The following is a 19,369-nucleotide window of genomic DNA, read 5'->3' as shown; positions in this document are numbered from 1 at the left end:
ACTCTAAGAGGCCGAGCAGGGAGTCAGACCCAGGTGTGTCTGACTGTGAGTCCATACTTTTGCACTACGTTACCACGCAGGCCCTGGGGTTCAGGGAAAGCTTCAGAAAGGAGGGGAGACTCGAGACGGACTTGGAGAGATGGGGAGGGTTGAGAAGGTAGAGGGGCTGGAGGAGAGGCACTTGTACGTCTAAGCTCCGGGGGTGATGAGGGCAGGGGGCTGTGGGAAGGCCAGCCTGAGAGAGTGAGAGCCAGGTGGGCCGGGGAGAAGGAGAGGGAGAAGGGACGGTGAAGTGCCTGGAGGGGCAGGTTGTGGCTGCCCTTGGAGGCAAGCCGAGAGGCCTGAGGGTGTCTGGCCGGCTGTGGGAGGGGCCCCGAGAACCATAGGCGGAGCTTATTGAAGGCACGGCCCAGGCCCTGAGATAGCACCGACCTTTGAGCAGCGGAGGGACTGGTCTTGTGGAACCGAGCAGGTTGTTAGGGCCGGAGAAGGAAGAGGTCTGATCTTTTCACTAAGGAAGGTGAACCTGATTTGAGATGATCTCCATCATCTCTGAGGCAGAATTGACAGGATCTGGTCATCTGAATAGAAAAGAGGAGTGGATGGGCACGTGGTTAATTGTAATCCAGAGCAAGACTCTGCGGACACAGGGACACCTCCGTCACCCAGAAGCCATCTGGGTGGGCTGAACGGCAGGTGGGCCTAGGAAGACCCTCGAGCTGCCAAAATGGTGGACACCACGTCTGCGTGTGAAAGCCCGGGCCCGTCACTCACAGGAGGGCCTGCGTCTTGCTGACACCCCCTTGTTCTGCTCTGGACTCTGATCTCCCGGGCTGGGTTATCTGGTTTCCTAACCTTGGGCAGAAACAGCGTACTGTAAGGAAGTGAGACTGCTGGAGACAGGCCTGCTGACAGGCAGAGTGACAGGGGCAGGGGACAAAAGAATGAAAAAGCAGATATCCAGACACAAGGGGTGTCTGGCCTGCCTCACATGGGCACGTAGCGAGGGTTCCTGCTGCTGTGGCGTCGGGATAGGGCTGGTGTCCTTTGAGAGTGGCTGGCGGGTTGCGGGGGCAGAAGCCAGGCTGGGAAGTCAGGAGTCACCGCAGTGGGGACGACATGCCCTTCGGTACGGGATGGAGTGGAGATGATTGGGTTCAAGAGGGGAAGCTCGGATGAGATGTTTGAGATGAGCTCAGAGTGTTTTTCTTAGGAAAGAGAGTCTATAAAATGTTATTTTTATGATGGTAAGTAGTAATAGAATTTAGAGTTTAGGAAACTACTCAAGATAGAAAATGTTTTGTTCCTTAAAGGGGGAAGGCGTTAGTTACCTAGAAATTTTGCTTATGTTGTGCCTTCCCCGCGCTCCCACCCCCCCCCCCCCCGCCCCTTAATGATCACAGGTAGATAATAGTAGTTAAAACGTATTGAAAGCGATTGTGCTGGATCCTGTTCTTAGAGCTTTGCAAGTACTAATTCATTTACCCCCACAGTAACCCTATGTGGTAGATGCTATTATGTTCACACAAGGTTAAGTTTGTATAGTTTACTATATGGAAGATCAAAGAATGAACCAGGCAGTTGGCCTCTGGAGGTCTCACTAACAACCATGAATAATCCCTTTAAAACATGGTTCTCAGAATCACCCAGAGGCCTGGTTAAAACACAGATCCTGGCCCTGGCCAGTGTGGCCCAGTCGGTTGGGTGGCGTCCCATGCACCAAAAGGTTGCTGGTTCAATTTCTGGTCAGGGCACATGCCCAGATTGCAGGCTCAACCCCTGGTAGGGGGTGTGCAGGACTCTCTTCCTTTCTCTCTCTCTCAAAATCAATAAAAAATAAAATAAGATAAACACAGATACTGGTCCCCATAACCAGAGTTTCGCACTCAGTGGGTCTGGGAGGGGCCCTAGAATTTGCATGTCTAGGAAGTTCCTAGGTGATGCTGATGCTACAGATCTGGGAACCACACTTTGAGAACCAAAGCTCCTTCACTCCCTGGGATCTCACCAAAGTCATGCTAACCGTGTAAGAGTCATGCACTATAATCCTCCTTTTACAGATGAGGGAAATTTATGTCACCTGCCCACAGCCACAGTGGACTTTACAGCTCAGTCATTCATTCATTCGCTGACTCACTCATTGACTGAACAAATGGGCACCTCGGCACTAGGCCTTATGTTGGCTTCCGAGTTGAGCAGTTCTCAGCCGTGGCTGCATGTAAGAATCACCTGGGGGAGCTTTAAAAAAACACCCAGTGCCCACGCCTCCCTCCCAGACTAATTAAGTCAGAAACAGGGAGCGTGTGTGTGGTGGTGGGAGGATCCAGGCATCGGCATTTTTAAAGCCCCACAGGGGATTTCAGTGTGCAGCTGAGGCCGGCACCATTGTGTCAAGAAAGCAGTGAGGATGGGAAGACGGAGACGCAGCACGTGCCCCAGGAGGCGCAAACTGTCTCCCGGGATGACACACCGCTCCTGGAAAGCAGAGCCAGGAGCCCAGTGTCCCATTGCTGTGCTTGTAGTGAGTGGTAGGAAGGAGGCAGAGCTGGGCCGTGGTGCTCTCGGGCAGTGTGTGCGGCCTCTTTACAAGGAAAGCATCCTGGTTACCCACTGGGCTCCCGGGACCGGCTGGGTGACAGGCCTGGGGTCTCTAGCACTCTGGTTGCACGCTGGTTAGGAGACAGCTCTCCTCCAGGGCTTCTAGGCACCCCCCCACCCCTACCTTTTTCATTTCTTCCTTCAGAGGAAGGAGGCAATGACTGTCTCCTTTTAAAGACCTGCCTTTTGGCTCCTTCCCACCGGCTCCCAGCTCCCAGGTCGGCCTCTCTGGTGTCCGCAGCCCAGGTCTGGGCATCGTGCGGTGCTGACTGGAGAGCCAGGCCACAGTTTCTCTTCATGAGGAGCCCTGGCTTTTTCCCCAGCAGCCCTTGCTCATTGGCCAGACACCCACAATTTCCTCTGTCTTCAAAGCCAAGGCCCACCCACCCCACCCCACCCCACCCGCCCCGCCCTCCTCTGTGCCTGCGCCGTCACCGGCTGTGGGGAGAAGGATGTGTACAGAGTGCAGTAGATTCCACGCATGTCCCCGGTGCGTTCATTACAGCGAGGCAGCAACAGGGGGCCTCAGACCGACTGTGCGGGTCTCTGCACAGGGCTGCCGGCTGCTGTCCGGGCCCAGGGTGCAGTGGGCCCTCTGGGTTGTATCGGGAGCGACGTTAGAGGCCGCCTTGGCCTCTGCCGCAGTAACTAGATGGCTGGGGTGAGCCTGTGATTTGTGTGTTCTTGAGAACACTGCTGTGATAGAGTGTTCATGCGTGCCGGTGTGTGCCTGTGTGTGTGTGTGTGTGTGTGTGTGTGTACATGAAGGCACATGTGCTTGTCCTGATCCTGGCCTGTGGGGCCGGGGGCTGCAGGTCTCAGATTCCTCTGCTATTTTTAGGGGCCATATCAGCTCAGCTGTCTGGAGGCTCGGGTGTGTGTCGGTAGGAAAGTCCCACTCTCCCTGTCCCTGGCCCCTCACCCTCCAGCACCGCCTGTCCCCCACCCTCTGCCTTTTCTCCGAGGGCCTCCGCTGTCCCTTCTGCACACGCCATTATCACCCTCCTCCTCCAGGCGGCATACCTGGTGCCCGCAGTCTTCCCGGCCACTCACTGCCTCCCGCTGGCTCTGGCCAGGGCCGGGCAGCTCCTCCGGACGGGAGGGGCCGGGGAGAGGGAGGGGAGCAGGGGCGGGGCTGCGGCCAGTGCTATTTTGAGCTGCTAACGGAGCAGCATCTGAGAAGAGACTCCTTGCTCTGGGCTGCTCCAGGCCAGGCCATGCGGGTGAGTGTCCCTCTGACCCCCCACCCCGGAAATGTCCCAGGCTCCTCATACCATTTCCTCATTTAGGGAAGGAGGGGCCCGTCGGTGATTTCCCCAGATGTGGCTGAAGGAGGTGAGGAGGGAGGGAGAGCAGCCTTGGGTCCTCTCTCGGAGCCTCTTGGTGGCAGGGAATTACTCAGCCCAGGCAGCCGCACACCGCCCCCGAGGCGAGGGGCCGGGCTGCGTCTGAACCTCCGTGTCCTGGGACCGTGCCAGCCTCCCCGCAGGCTGTGACACGCCCTCCCACAAACCATTAGTGCTCGAGGCCTTCGTTCCTCGGAGCGCTATTTACTTCCAGAGTCCGGAACCCCAGGCCCCCCGGGTTTTAGAAGCCTTGTCCCCTGCCTTGTGTTGCCGGGACAGCCGTCTACCCCCTGTCCCTCCTGGTAGACGAGAGAGGGGGCTTGAGAGGGGTGGTCCTTGGAGTAGCGCGCGGCCTCTCCTTCCGCGGTCCCCAAGCGTGGACTCCGCACCGCCTCCTCCGTTTCTGTGGATCGGACACTTCGAAGGGGCGCCGGTGGCATCCCGGGGATGCCCTGGTGGCATTGGGTCTCTTTTTTAGCAGCGGAGTAAGTTCCTTTAAAAAGCCAGTGAGGAGAGCCACAACTGCCTGCGTTCCCCCCACGCCACCCCTCCCAGCCACCAAGGGTGAGGCTTTCAGTTGTGTCAGCAGTTGGCAGAGTGTGGGCTGGCCTGGCGTGGAGGTGTAGCCGGAGCCTGAGATGTGCCCCTGAGCATTGGTATCTCTCTGTGCCCAAGGACTGCCCTGCCCCGGCCTTAACGCGGGCACAGGGCGGAGGTATGTGGGCAGGTGGGGGTGGGGCCTGAGACGTGGGTGTTTCCTGGTCCAGCTGACTCCCCACCCCATCCCACCCTGGGCCACCAGCACCAGGTCGACGCTCTGGGGCCATGCACGACGATGGCCGGGCAGATGGCCGAGTGCCCTGCAGAGGGACAGTGAGTGTCCCCAGGGAAGGGAGGCCTCCAGCAGGGCCGGCCGTTAGGGGAGGAAACCCAGGCCCTCTCCAGCTGTGGTGGCAGCAGGAAGCCATTCCAGTGCACCTGCTTCCTCCTGCCTGCCTGCCGGCCGGCCTGGCAGTAGCTGCAAGCGCTGGGCCGCTTTCTGTTCCGCCCCAGGTGGGGGAGGGCCCAGCATGTCCCTGCCCAGCTCTTCTTCCTCTTCCTCTGCCTCAGGCCACGCCCTGCAGAGCCCCTGCTCCTCTCCAGCAGCTCTGGGTGAAGTTTGGTCGGGTCACGGGTGGAGGAGCCGGTTGTGTACGGAAGCCCTGCTTTCCCCCCAGCTGTGGTTCGGGCAGGTGATGCCATGGAAGGGCAAGAGGGCAGGTGACCTGGGAGGTGGAGGCAGGGCCTGCTTCCGTCCCTTACGGGGAGCCTGGGAAGTTCTGGCTGGAGGACACACCTGAGTTCTGCGGGGGCACTTGCTGCTGTGAGGCGTGGGCACGTCATTTCTGGGCCTCCTTTCGCTCGTTTGTCAAGTAGGAATCATACCAGTATCTACTTCAGAGGGAGGCTGTGGGGATTACGTGAGATGAAGCAAGTAAAGGGGTCAGCACAGTGCCTGGCACTTAGTTCCTGCTCCATACAGGGCGACTTTTATTACTGTCACTTCCTGCTCCCCGCACCCCAACCTTTACATAAGCTGGGGGTGCTGGGTGGGGCCTGTCACGGGGAGGCTCGCCTGGGACCTACCTTCTACACCTCAGAATGGGGAAGGGGAGAGAGGAGGGTGCTGTGCATCCCAGAGCATGCGTGAATGTCGGCAGAGAGGAGAGGTGCCAAGTTCTCTTCTTCTGGGTACCCTCTCTCTCTCTCTCAAGGCACCCGCTGCTCCTGGGAGCTGCTAGAGGGTGGGCATCCTGCGTGGGCCCTTAGGCCTCGATGCATTTGTCCACGTGGGGCGTTCCATGCCTAAGGGTATCTGGTGGGTGGAATGGCCCTCCTGGGAGTATTCGTGCCGCCATTCCCTCCTGCGAAGGGCTCAGAGGAGAGTAAGTTAAGGGCAGACGGTCCTCGCTGGCCATGCAGAGGGTCAGGCCCAGCCTGGCCCAGCCCCCTGAGTGCTGGAAGCCTCCTGGGGCTGCGCGGAGGGGGTCCCTCAGCACCGTTCTTGGATTTCCTCCTCTTTGAGAGCAAATGCTTCTAGCTGTTATATATCCTCAGCATTTTCTTTTTTTTATTGACTAGTCATCTTTACAGTAGAAATAAACAGTAAGTAATCAATACATAAAATAGCCTCTCTATTGTGTCTAATTCACACAGTTTGCAAGATCATCATGGTCACTGTTCTATGTAGTTTCTAGTTTTTCTGATGGATGTTATTTTAGGTGAAGTGTTCCACGTGGTCACATTGTCCACATATTTGTTAGTGCGTTGTACCAAAGTACCATAGTTAAGTAACCCTTAATTCTAGGCATTCGGGTTGCTTCCAATTGGGGGCTCTTATATAGAGTGCACCTTTTAAAGTCTTCGCATGGATTTGTAGATTTGTTTCTTTCTCGCCCTTTCATTTTTAAAATTAAAAATATATATATGGATTTGAGGGAGAGGAAGGGAGAGAGAAACATGGATTTGTTGTTCCACTCCTTTATGCATTCGTTGTTTGCTCCTTGTATGTGCCCTGACCAGAGGTCTAACCCGCAACCTTGGTGTATCGGGACTACACTCTAACCAGTCGAGCTGCCCGGCCAGGGCCTCTCTTCCTGTCCCTAAGCCGCCTTATTGCATACACATTCCTGACGATGGGGTGGCCAGGCCAGGGCATGATGCGTTTCATGGCTCCCAAGGAACTATCCATGGCACGGAGTTTACTGTCTATTCATTGTTGCGCAGTTGTTTGTCCCACTTCCCTGGGACTCAGGATGGGCAGGTGTGATTCTCCATAGTTCACAGGGACCCCCTGGCAGCACTGCGGTGCAACAAGCTTTTATGAAGTGTCCCCAGCAGGATGGGTAAAAGAGAGTGCTGCCCGTGAGTAAACCGGAGTCCAGCGAACATTGTGGACACACACAGAGCTCCCCAAGACCCATCCTGGTTGTGACTCCCAGTGCTGCTGCTCACTAGCTCCGGGGCCCTCAGCAAGATGCTCACCCTCTCAGTTTCCTTCTCTAGACGGTGGGTGGTTGTGAGGATTAAGTGGAGACCACCTGGCTGACGGTAAGTATTCAGTGAGGATTGGTTTCTCTTCCCTTCCTCAAAAGAAGAGGCCAGAAAGGCCAGAGAGGCGGGGGACGGGATGGCCAGGCCTCAGTGAGCGGTCGGGTCACGGTGGGATCTCCCTTTGCAAGCCCAGAGACTCCGTTTGGTTGCATTGGACACCAGTAAACACCGCACCACCGAGCCATGCTTTTTGGCTTGACCCAGCGCTCCTGAACCTTGGCGCTGATGCGGAATGTTAGCCAGAGTTGGCTACTAAGGATGACTCAGTCCCTCTGACCCTGCCTCGCACAGCAGAAAAGGTGACCTCTCTGGGAGCAGCCAGGCTTTGCAATCAGAGCGGCTTGGGTTCAAATCCCGGCTCAACCACTTATCAGCTTTGTGACTTAATCTCTTTCTGAGTTGTTGTGTTTTTCCTCATCAGTGAAATGGGAATAATAATAATTCCCATGTCATGAGACTGTTGTAAAATGTGGATTAGAAAATACACGTTAAATACATGGACAGGGCCCATCTCACAGCAGGTGTTCCACATTCAGGAGTTACTGTTGTTGTTGGAAACAGCCGAACTCTCTCGAGGGGGACCAGGTCAGAAAGAGGGGCCTTGGCTCCCAGGCCCCCTTGCTCCACCGAGCCATTCATTCCCAGCTCTGGGGGGGATGGTAGCAGAGACATCACCACCATCTTTGGGGCTGAGTTCTTATCTCTATAATAATAAAAGTGTAATATGCTAATTAGACTGGACATTCTTCCAGACGTCCTTCTGTCCTTCTGTCCTCCCGGACGGAGCTGGGGCTTCGAGGGAAGCCTGGGTCCTGGGTGGCTGCTGGCGGCCGGAGGGAAGCCCAGGTCCCAGGTGCCAGAGGGAAGCTGGTGCCAGCAGCCGGGGGAAGGAAGGCCTACTCTTGCACGAATTTCGTGCATCGGGCCTCTAGTATTAGATAAAAACAGGTTGGTGTTGATCCTAAGCAAATCAATCTAGCGATAAGGAAGAAAGAGAAATATCCAGGCAATTCTGCACAAAAGCCACAGAGAGAACTTCCTTGGGGGAGAACCCCACATTTGTGTTCAGAGTGATGTTCTTAAGGAACAGCTGATGCGAAGGAGTCGGCCCTGGTGTGAACGGCCTGGCGGTCTTACAGCCTGGGGTGGACGGGCTCCTTCCGCACGGAGAGGAAACCCCGAGCAGGAGGCCAGAGAACGGAGCAGTTCATTAGACAAACTTGTCTCCTGTAGATGAACTGCGCAGTAAAATAGAAACGTCAACAAAGCAAATGAAAAACAACAATTCTTTCACTTTTCGCTGTCCCTTCATTATAAGCAGTAATAAGAACGAGCCGGTGCTTAAACACCTCTGAGTTGAACGGCCTCTTTGGATGAAGTCTCTCCTTGGACTGAGAGCGATTCTGCCCGTTGATTCTCAGGAGGAGCGGCTCCGGTTTCTAACCTATGCGTGGGGTGGCTTTGCGTTCCCCGGGCCTCTCGCCCCTGGCGGGTGATGGTGTGTTGTAAGTGGAAGGCAAAGTTGCCAGAGTTCTGGATTCCCTCCCAGGTCCCAGTCCTGTAACTTTGGTTCCCTGAGTTAGGGCTTGCGTGCCTCTCCCCACCCAGACTCCTCGGGCTCCAGACCTAGAACGGACGTTAGCCATTGTCCAGACTAGCTCAGGCCCTGCTTCTTCTACAGAGAGGCTCAGAGAGGTGAAGTGGCTCATTTAAGGGCACACAGCGTTCAAGGGCAGGAAGTTAGGCGTCCTATCCCCCACGTTGCCTTCTCTTTCCTCTAATATTTTACTCCTGACTCCTCTTCTGACCTTTTGAGCTTTGTAATCCTTCCCCCTCTGCTCCATCCCTTTCTCCCCCTGTTGCCCACAGTGTTCTCCCTGGCAGGTCCTGGCCTTTAGGAAGACTCCGAGTCCCTGAGAGACCCCGCCCACCCCCATTCCTTCTCTGACCCAGGGTGCAGGCTACTCGGCGCCATGGCCTTTTCATCAAGGTTTGCCTTCTGGGAGCAAAAGGAAAGTTGGATTTCAAAACCTTTTTGCTTTTCCTCTGTGCTTGGCATGGCGTGTGCAGGCAGGAGACTGGCTTGCGAGAGAGGGAGCTTTGGAAACCAGAGATGGACTGGGGCATGTGTGCGTATTTGGGGGTTGGGGAGAGTGACCAGGGGGGCAGCGAACGCACTCCTGCCTGAATGGGCTCCGTCATGCGCTGAGTCATGCTCCTCTCCTGAGCTCCACCTCTAGTAAGCTGAGCTGCCTTTTGTCCCACTGGTGCCCCTCCAAGCTAACCCTTCCACCCCCTTTCCAGCCCCCAAACCCTGCTGTTCTGACTCACCCCCCAGAATGTGGACTGCTATGGAGGGGACACGGGGAATGGCTTTGGCTCTGAGGCCTCGGAACTGGGGCTCCCCGCGCCTGGGGGCTGCGGAGGGCAGGAGGAAGAGCCTGGCTGCCCGGGTCCAGAGGGCGGCTCAGGCTGCAGAGCTGGGTGTGCCTCCGTGCAGCGCCAAGTCCCCAGCTGGGCAGTGACCTACAACAGACAGAGCCCTCTGGGCGGGGGAGGGGGCAGTGAGTCAGCCTCAGGCTAAATCCAGAGCTGAGCTCAGAGCTGGGCCTGGTGTCCCAAACATTTGGGGGGAGAGCCAGTGTTTCCCCAATGCCTCACCACTTGGGTAAGACGCTTGGGGTCCCAGGCTCGAGTCACTGGAGGGAGACGGACAGATTTGGTGCTGGTGAAGGATGCGGAGCGGACTTGGAGTCTGGGCCATCCCTGTGCCTGAGCTAACAGCACTGCGTGCAGCAATGCGTGTGTCTGTGAGGTTTGTGAGCGTTTGCCGTCCCTCTAACCTGTGTGCCCCGGAGCATGAGCACCGTGTGTTCCCGGGGGTGGGGGTGGGTGAGGGTGGGCATCGGTGGGGCAGCAGGCGCAGACCTACACCCTGCCACTCCTCTTCATTCCCTCTCCACCGGCCCCTCCCTTCCCTGTCTCTGCTCCAATCCCAATTTCTAAAGCAGTAGAGTCCACGCGGGTGGAAAATGGCCGTTTCCCCTGTCTGTGGCAGGATGAACTACCTTTGAAGCTTGAGCCCATTGAAAATGGTTCTGTGGGCAAGATGCCGCTTTCACACGGCAGTGGCCATCCTGCTGGTCAGTGCCCCGGGCCCTGCTCATTAGAGCTCAAGATTAGCCGTGGCCCTGGTCCCCAGTGAGATCCCCCAGGTGGATACCGAATGTGACCCTGGAAGAGTTTCCGAGGATCTTTCCGTTCGGAATGAAAGACTCCTTCTTAGCACATTGTGCTGGGAAAGAAAGGCATGCTGGGGGCCGGGGCCGGCCAGGGATGATAACAGACCCTCCTTTTCTACAGTCCTAAGTGACTGAGGAGAGACGAGAAATGAAATCCACTCGGACGGCCTGAGCTTGTGGAGGGAGAGATGCTAGAGGAGGGGAGGGGGCCCTCCCAGCCTGGAGGCCTGGCCCCCCTGGGTGTGTTCTGAGCCAGTCTCTGAACGGAAGGAACCTTCAGAGCGTCCGTATTGTCTGTCCTTTTCCCCCGGATTCATTATGGCATCCGAGGTGGCCCCGGACTCTGCTCCTCTCCTCCGAGCAGGCCAGCTCGCTCCTGGGCTGAGCACAAAGCCCGGCCGGAGCCCAGGCAGCGTTCCTTCCTCCACACCCGCCCCAGCCTCGGGGTTCCCTCCGCCGCTGCGTGGTTGGCCGTTGGTGGGTCCGAGGTTGGGAAGATGTCTGGCCTCCTGAGTCCCTGCCTCTGCCCCACTCTCCGCCTCCAGCCAGAGCTCAGCCATCGGCTGGAGCAGGCACGCGGGCTCTGTGCTGAGGGAATCGTGTGGAGCCGACAAACGGCCAGAGCCAGCCTGACGGAGCTGCCCTTCACCTCCACGGAGCTCTGTGCCCTGCAGCCCCACACTGGGGTCCTGTCTCCTCGGCCGCTAGGTCAGACCACTCCTTGTCTGAGCTGGACTGACGTGTGCCGTTTAGCCCGAGGTGAATTGGCCGGATCTCTCTCTCCACCCTGGAACCAAGGCCAGGACGCCACTTCCACGGTGGACCTCTCTGCACAGCCCCCGCGGGCCACGGGGTGGTCGGGGAGGGCACGGATAGTTGGCCTCGGCTCCCACAGAGACTCTCCATTCTTGAAGTTGTCACCGGACAGTGTTGACCCCAGTGTATCTGTTGTCCAGGTCCGTGGCCCCAGTATCCCTGGACGCTCAGGAGCCCTGCCCTTGAGGGAGAGAGGCCTGTGGGATGCCCGCCCTCTGGGCTTTGAGTGCTGGGTCCCCCGGCCCGGCCCTGCCGGTGACTTCTGTGTCTGCTCCCTCAGGTGAAAGAGGAGGACAGAACTCTGCCCAAGCCTGGCCCTCCTGCCAAGGAGGAAGGGGCTGTAAGTGCTTCTCCAAGACCCCTGTGTGTGGGTGCGCCCAGCCTAGCCTAGCCTGGGAGGCAGTGCCATGGAGCGGGCGGGGGGACGGGCGGGCATGGGGTGCCCCTTTCTGTGTGGGTGGCTAGAGGGAATGCCAGGAAAGGGGTAGACAGTGCAGCCTGTGCGGAGCTAACCTGGGGCAGGTGAGGGAGAGGGGAGACCTCCCCCAAAGGCCCCACCCCCTTTCGTTCCTACCTTTAGTTCTGCTTTCCTGAGCCTCTGGGGCTGGAGAGACTTAGGTGGGCAAACTCTTAGGTCGGGAGCACCAAACGCGCAGCTGTTGGGACTCTTCATCCCGCTCTGGGCGGCACCAGCCAGGGCAGGGAGGCATTTCGGTGCAGCTGCTGCTGTCTCGTCCCGAGACCCCGTCAGCTGCTTGGGGCGGGTGACCTGGAGGCCGGCTCCAGCTGCCCAGGGCCCCCAACCACCCCTACCCCAGTCATTCTGCCTTGGGATAGAGACCCTGAATATTTTACTGATTTTTTACAGAGAAAGAGAGAGGGATAGAGAGTTAGAAACATCGATGAGAGAGAAACATCGATCAGCTGCCTCCTGCACACCCCCTACTGGGGATGTGCCCGCAACCAAGGTACATGTCCTTGACCGGAATCGAACCTGGGACCCTTGAGTCCGCAGGCCGACGCTCTATCCACTGAGCCAAACTGGTTTCGGCAAAGCGGGACTCTTTTAAGGCAAGAGAAGGGAGACGGTTCCAGGAGAGCCAGGGCTAGAGATGTGTAGTTGGGAGGTGGGCGTGCCCAGAGCTCGGGAGCAGAGCTGGCTCACCAAACAGATCCTACGCCATTACCCCAGACGGGGACGGAGCTTGTCCCCGCTCCCCCCACTTCCTTGGGTGGAGATTTGATTAGTCAGGCATTGTGGCTTCTACCTAATCTGTAAACAATCCTGCGAGGCCAGCCTGTGATTTCCAAGGAATATGTTTGAGATATGGGCGGGAGGGGTCTTGGAGAATGCCAGGGGTTTTTTTTTGGTGAAAATTACATGTAAAGTGTTTAGAAGACGGCCCAGCGTATAATCAGCACCGCATGGATGTTAGCAGTTACTGTCATCACCGTCACTGCCATTGTCCTCATCATCTGCCGTGAGAGGGCACGGGAGGAAAGCCGGAGGGGAGGGGAGGGGAGGGGAGTAGGACCCAGCAGCGAGGGCCACCAGCCAGCACCGCAGTCTCTGGCATGCCAGGGAGGAAGAGCACCTTCAAGCCCTCCCCTCTCCACCCCTGCAGCAGGGCCAGTGCAGCTGCGGCCTGGGCTGGGGCTACTTGGCTCAGCTCTTCTCTCCACATGGCAGCCAGAGGTCTGCCCACTCTGTGAGCATCTTCCTACCCAGCAGAGATGGCAGGCGGCCCCTCGTGGAGCCCAGTGCTCAGCTATACCCCAGAACCAAGGTCATTGTTTTGGGGAATAAGGGCACGAGCACGGCTCATTAGTGCCAGGGCCTGACCAGCAAGGAGCCCCTAGGTTGGCCTTGCTCCCCCCAGGCAGTGTGGCCAGCTCTGCAGGCAGCTCTGCCCTGCCATGAGCCAGCCTGGCCTTCCCAGTGGCAGTCCTCTGGGTCCCCAGACAGTTCCCTCCAGGGCTGGGGGGAGGGGAGGTACAGCAGGTGGAGTGTGCCACCGCACCCCATTTACTTCCTGGGTGCCCAGAGGCTTCGAGGCTGGCTGAGCCAGGGCCCCAGCTCCAGGGCGGAGTGGAGCCGTGGTAGCTTGAGTACTTAACCCTTCGTGGGCCACAGCTGCCTCCTCTTCCTCCCATTATTCCACACGTACACTCGGGGAGCCAGCAGGTGTCCAGCCCTTGAGAGGTTTGCAGGAGGAAAACAGCAGAGACGGACAGAGAGCAGGCTGAGGTGGAAGCCTCCTGGGCCAGCACTGGGCTTCTGCCGCCTTGAGAATGGGGGTGCGGAGTAGACAGGTGGGGCGTAGACAGTGGCTGCAGACCAGAGGAGCGGGGAGGGAGGACGCTTGGCATATGTTGGGGCCAGGAATTGCTCCCTGACCGTTGTTCTCATCAGGATGAGCAGACCCTGGGTCTGACTGCCCAGAAAACCGGGTGACCGAGCGACCACGAAGGCAGGAGGCCCCAGCATGAGGCCCAGGAATGGGTTGCTTGCCCTCTCTATGCTCCATCTCTGCTGTGTTTGGGCTGTGGGGGACTGGGCTCATCTGGATTGGGCTTGGTCACTCTCCCCCACCCTGCCCCCCGACGTATAGCAGTAATTCTGGGGCACCTCATGGGCCTCCAGGTATTCTGTGTTGGCATCTCACAGCTCCATGCTAAGCCTGGCAGGTGACAGCAGTACCTGCCTGTCTTGGTGGGAGAGAGACACCACACTCTCAGAGGCTGGCTGGAAAGCCTCTTGGAGCTATGCCTTGTTTGCTGCATGAATGGAAGGTCTGTTTCAGGGCTGGGCGCGAGGCCACACCTCTTACTTCCTCTGCATGGGGTGGGCAGGGACACGGGCTGATGCTAATGTCTACCTGTATCTGTGTGACTGTAGCTAGAGGGCAGCTCAAAGGACGGCAGTGGCCCACCTAAGAGTCCGCAGCCTCCCAGCGGCCCCGCAGCTGCAGAGACTTCCCAGAGAACCAAGAGCCCGGTGCCCACACCGGCCATGAATGGCCTGGGGGCTACCTCCGCCGATGGCCCAAGCGAGGAGGCCCCGGGCCTGTCCCGGAAGAAGGTGGCAAACGCAGTGAGGAAGGTGGTGAGCAAGGTGCTGCCTGGCGAGGAGCCTGGGAATGCCAGGGAACCACCGAGCAGAGGGGTCAAATCCCCGGAGCACCCAGCTCGAGGCAAGAAGGGAGAAAAGGCAGCCCCTGGTCCCAAGCCACCTCCCCCGCCTCCTCCTCCTCCTCCCCCTGCTCCATCTAAGCCTGAAGCAAAGAAGGAGGCAGCCAAGGATGAGCTCTCCGTGGGCCTGCGGAGCCTGATGTCCCGGGGCAGGGGCAAGGACCACAAGCCCCGCAGCAGGCAGTCTCCTGGGAAGGGAGAGACGCCCCCCAGCCAGGAGCCAGGCTCCCCGGGGAAACCAGGCTCCCCCGAGGTGGTGGACTCCCCAGCCAAGCCCGGAACCCCAGAGAAGCAGTGTTCCCCAGCCGCGCCAGAAGAGCTGGCCGACTCAGGCCCCGCTGGCCCGAAGTCGAGCCTCACCGGATTGCAGCAGTGCCAGCCGCCAGCCCCTGACGTGCAGCAGGAGGTACCCGAGTGTGTCACTAACCTCCCGTGCCCCTCACCACCCTCCCGCGCTCGAGGGCCAGGCACCCTCACAACCGGCTTCCCGAAGGCTCCCCCACAGGCCAGGCCGGCGCCTTTGCTGAAGGCGGGGGGGCTGCATGGCTCTCCTGGATGGGATGCCAGAGCGGTGGTGGCCTGGGCTCTGTGATGGGACTACTAACCAGCATGCTGCTGTTCTGTGGGCGTCAGGGCTGGGCCTCAGCGACGTGGGCTCAGCCTGTGGCTCCAGACCCTACGTCAAGATCCGGAGTCTTAGCAGATCAGCGCTAGGGTGGGAAGAACTGAAGTCGGGAGGCCTCTGTGCGCCCACACCCCAGCCACTCACCCCAGAGGGATCGCAGCAAGGTCCCATCCCCGAGTCTTCATCTGTCGAGTGGGGAGAACGCAGGTCTTCGGTTCTTCTCTGTAGCCCTTGGGGCCAGAAGTATTTGGGAAATTAGTCATTTTTATATTTTAGAATGCCATGCAGTGTACATAATGAGCAGCCACTCATAACCAAACATTAATATTTCCACAGCAAAACCTATAATTGTTCACGCTGCAGAGGGATAGAATATAGTCAGGACTGGCCACCAAAATAGTTCAGAAGCATCTTCGGGTTTTGGGGGGGTTTTTGGACTTTGGAATTGCTTTGAAGGGTTACTGAGAAGGTTAGAGGTGATTCAGATAGTGAATGCTCCCCGCCCAGTCCCTGGCGTGGTGGGTGCTCCATAAATAAACGGTAGTATTGGTGGTGATGCTAATAACAGTAGTGATTAATACCATCATTGCCATCACTACCTGCGGGCCTGGCAGCAGTCCCCTGTGGCAGCAGGATCTCGAGGAGCCCTGTGCCTGGGGGGCTAATGGGCACAGTGGGTCCCCCCTTTGGATCTGGGGCGCTGTCCGTCCACAAAGTGCCTTCTGGGTGGGACAGGATGCTGAGAGGCAGAGGGGATAGGCAAGGACGGTCAGTTCAGCCCTTTCCCATGGAAGGTGATGCCTGCTTGGCGGGTCCTAGGCTTGGGGACAGTTCTCTGTAAGCTTTCCCCGTGTTTATAGACCCTTCTGAGGCCTCGTGAGGGGTGGGTGTGGGCGGGGGTGGAGTTTCACCACTGCTTCTCCTTGCTCTTGCATGCTCCGGGCTGGAAGGGGCGGGGCAGGGCACAGCCTACCCAGCCCCTGGGATTCCTAAGGCCCCAGAACCCGTCTGGCACCTATTCAATTCTTCTTGGGTTTCGCAGAACCTAGAGGGGAGCAGGCTGCAGCTCTCCCCAGCCCTCCTGGCTCACTCTGCCTCAGGAAACCGACCTCCTAGTGCCCAGGAGTTGGCAGGGGCGATTTGGCTTGATGGGCAGGGCAGGAGGCGAACCAGCCATCCCTGAGAAAACCTCCCAGGAGCCGGGAGCACCATGCGCCTGTCCCTGGGCTGTGCCCTCCCTCTGGCTCCCTGTCCTCCACCTCTCACCAGAGGGGAGTTGGGATCAGAGAAGAGCTCGGCTTGGCCTGCAGCCGCCTTGGCTGATGGCAGAGGCCGGAGGGTGCGTGCAGAGCAGGGCCGCCGGGTGCTGAAGTGGTTGAGACGGTGAGAAGAAACAGCCTCAGAACGCTCAGGCACCTGTTGTGTCTTTCTTGTCTGGTCGTTTAAAACCTCGGATTGGTGCCTGGCTCGCCTTCCTGACCCTACTTCACTTACCCACTGGGTCCTGGTGGCTTCCTGGGCCGGCAGCCTGGCATGCTGTGTCCCCACCACTCCCGGGGCCAGGACTAATGGTGGTTTAACCTCCAGGCAGGAGCTGCCCCCGAGGTCCGGCTGAGCCCCGCGGAGGAGGCCCACCTGCGGCTTGAGAGGATCTTCACCGCTTCTGTAATGCCACCTCCCGGGTGTGGTTCCCCGGGCCCTGGCCTCCTCTTGCCTGAGGCTGGCGGCCAGAGTGTGTGTGTGTGTGTGTGTGTGTGTGTGGGTACGGGGAGCACCTGCCTGTGGAAGAGTGCTCCCTGGGTCCTGGGGGCCTCACCGTGGGCTTCCCACTTCAAGAAAGGAGAGACGGGCTCTGTGGTGGGTCTGAGCACAGTGACACCTGCTCCTCCAGGGAGCCCAGTGCCTGTGGGAGGGACCCCTCTTGGCTGGGGGCCCAGCCCCCTTTCCTGGCCCTGTTCTCTTGCCGTGAGGACATGTCTTGGTGCCAGGGTCTGGTGGGTGTCGAGTCGGGGGCTGGCACTCCCCTTTTTTGATGCCCTGGCTCTCCAGACCCAGGGGGCCTGTTAACTCCTCGTCCATTGCTAAGAGGCAAGGTCCAAGGCCTGGCTGACTCCCCTTCCTCTCCAGAAAGGCCTTTACGTGACCAGCTAGAGGCAGAGAGGTCAAGGTGCCTTATGCTCGGGCAGTTGGCATGTGGACCGGATGGGGGGCATGCCTCCACGTGCCATGGGTACTGTGCCTGCCTGGGAGTGGCGTGGTGGTTCAGTGGGGGTTTGGGGGAGGGTCCTAGACTTGGGGCTACTGGTGGTCTTGCTGTCTGAGAAGTACAGTGATGACATTTCTGAAGGGCAGCCTTCGGGGGGTGGTGTGTATGGGAGGCCAGGGACAGCCCTGTCCTGGGGTCTGAGGGCTACCGGGGAGCTAGGCTGGAAAATGCCCTATAAATAAGGCAAGGGGCTCGCAGGGGAACACGGCCCTGGGTATGGTGAGGAGGCCTGGCCTGGCAGCACACAGAAGAGGAGCCCAATTCAGAATGGACTAGATGGCCAGCCTGCGAGAGACTGTCCTGCCCTGGGCTCAGTTCACCTGCCCAGGCCAGCAACGCCCCCTCCTGGTGCTAAGCAACTCCCACACGTACCCCACACCTTAGGCAGCCTGAGAGTGCCCGCCCACTTAGCCCAGGGTGCTTGCTGAAGGGGATGTGCCGATGGTCTGCCTGTCTTCACCCCTCTTCTCTCTTCTTTGCTTGCTGCTGGTAGCTGGACCCTGAGGCCGCCTCTCCTGCCCACAGCCAGGTAGGGTGTTCCTGTCCCCCTCAGGAGCCCTCCACTTCCTCCGGTGACCGCCTGCCACCCCCGGCCTGTACCTGGGCCGGCGTCTGTGCTCGGGCCTCCTGCTGGAGTGTAAGGCCTCCTTCCCCTTCTGGTCCCCACCTGTTGTCTGGCGGGATCCTCCCGGGAGGCAGTGCTAAGAGTTGGAGACGGGCAGCTCTGTGTCAGGCCCTTGGGGGGAGAGTCTAGACTGAGTGTCACCCCTTGAGTTTGGCTTCTGTGATACATGGTCCTTAGCCACTGGAGACCCAGGGTTTTGGTTTCTGGGTGTTTCAATTCTGCTCACTCTGGGTAGCTGAAAAGGCTCAATCCCTACCCCCATCCTCCCCACCCCCGGTCCCCAGCCCAAGCCTGAAGATGCGGCATTCTCTGTCTCCACCTGCTGGGCAATGTGGGAAACCCACCTTCGAATTAGCTCTAAAGGAGCTAGTTATAGGCCATGGCCCTTTGATGTCACCTTATACATCAGTCTTCAAACACTTGACCCGTAGAACGTGCCCATTCAAGACAAAGGTTTCGCCCGTCTCACGTGATTTTAAAAAGACAACATGTACAAAATAATTTTGTTTTATAAAGTTACATTTCTTCAGATATAACAAACTAACCATTTTTTTAATGTCTTCACTTAATTTAAGCTATAGGTACCCCATAGTGATCCTCCTAATTGAAGGGTAATTCCACTGCCATGATTGCCAGAGTCTGGGGACCACTGGTGTAGCCCCGCCTTCTCACTCTGTAGCTGGGAAGGGCAGTCAGCAAGGGAGAGCGTTCTCGGAAGCCGGGATCCAACCTGGGAGCAGAACCCAGATCTCTGTCAGCTCTAGGAAACGTGACAGAGAAAACGCTTCCTCTTGTTATGTCTTCTTCTCCTTCTCCTTCCCTCACCAGGGCTCAGTGTCACAGAGCAGTGTGTGTGCCTCAGGTCTCGGGAGGGTGGGGGACGTGAGCAGGCGAATTGTACCTCAGAGCTGAGGATCCTCAGAGGGCGGGGTGCAGCCTAATGGCTGCTCCATGCCATGGGGGGTGACCATCCCCCCAGCAGGGCCCTGGATGACCTGTTGCCCCTTTGCCCACACACAACTAAAGGAGCCTGATGGGTCTGTCTTCTGTTTGCCAAGCTCCCCCTGGCACCATTCCAAGTCTTCTCATAGAGTGCCAGGCTTGGCAGCCCCACACCCTGCAAATGCTTCTTTCTGATTGGTGACCACTTGGGGCCTCCAGGGGCTCCCAGCCCCTCTATACCCATTCTGGTGTCCATCTGGGTGGCATGCAGGTGTCTTCCCATCTCTGGTCATGCCCTGTATGGCCTTAGCATGTCCACCTAGGTCTGTGTACCTACCGCCTTCTGAGGAGGCATGGAGTAGGAGCAGGGAGGCTGGCGTGGGCATCTGGGCATCGCCCCTGCCCCGTGGAGCATCCTCTGGAGTCAGACATGGGCCCCACTTACCGTTCTGCACTGTGAGGTCCTCGGGACACGCTCCCTCCCCAGGTCCTGAGGAAATGCCCTTCCCCGGCTTGGAAAGGGAGGGCCCGTCAGGATGAGGGAGACGCTGGGCCTGAGAGGTCACAGCAGCTGTGGCCCAGGGAGGGCTGTGGGCTGAGGGTACTAATCCCACAGGCTTCCCA

At 58.5% G+C, this 19,369-nt stretch overlaps 1 protein-coding gene across 15 annotated transcripts in view; it reads left to right on the top strand.

Moving 5' to 3' along the window:
* The window catches only part of MYO18A (myosin XVIIIA), a 95,627-nt gene that overhangs the window by 29,633 nt on the left and 46,625 nt on the right, over positions 1-19,369 (top strand). For 12 of the 15 annotated variants that reach the window (XM_079799057.1, XM_079799058.1, XM_079799046.1 and 9 more), the window contains one exon: positions 17,672-17,707. The exons of the other annotated variants lie outside the window; for them this stretch is intronic. In XM_079799057.1, the coding sequence (XP_079655183.1) occupies positions 17,672-17,707 (36 nt within the window). The remainder of the gene's footprint in view (positions 1-17,671; positions 17,708-19,369) is intronic. 15 annotated transcript variants of the gene reach the window in all.

This window comes from Cnephaeus nilssonii, assembly GCF_951640355.1.
Source record: "Cnephaeus nilssonii genome assembly, chromosome: 19".
Classification (NCBI taxonomy): Eukaryota; Metazoa; Chordata; class Mammalia; order Chiroptera; family Vespertilionidae; genus Cnephaeus; species Cnephaeus nilssonii.
Note: the sequence above shows the minus strand (reverse complement) of the source record. Positions and strands in the feature narration are given on the sequence as shown.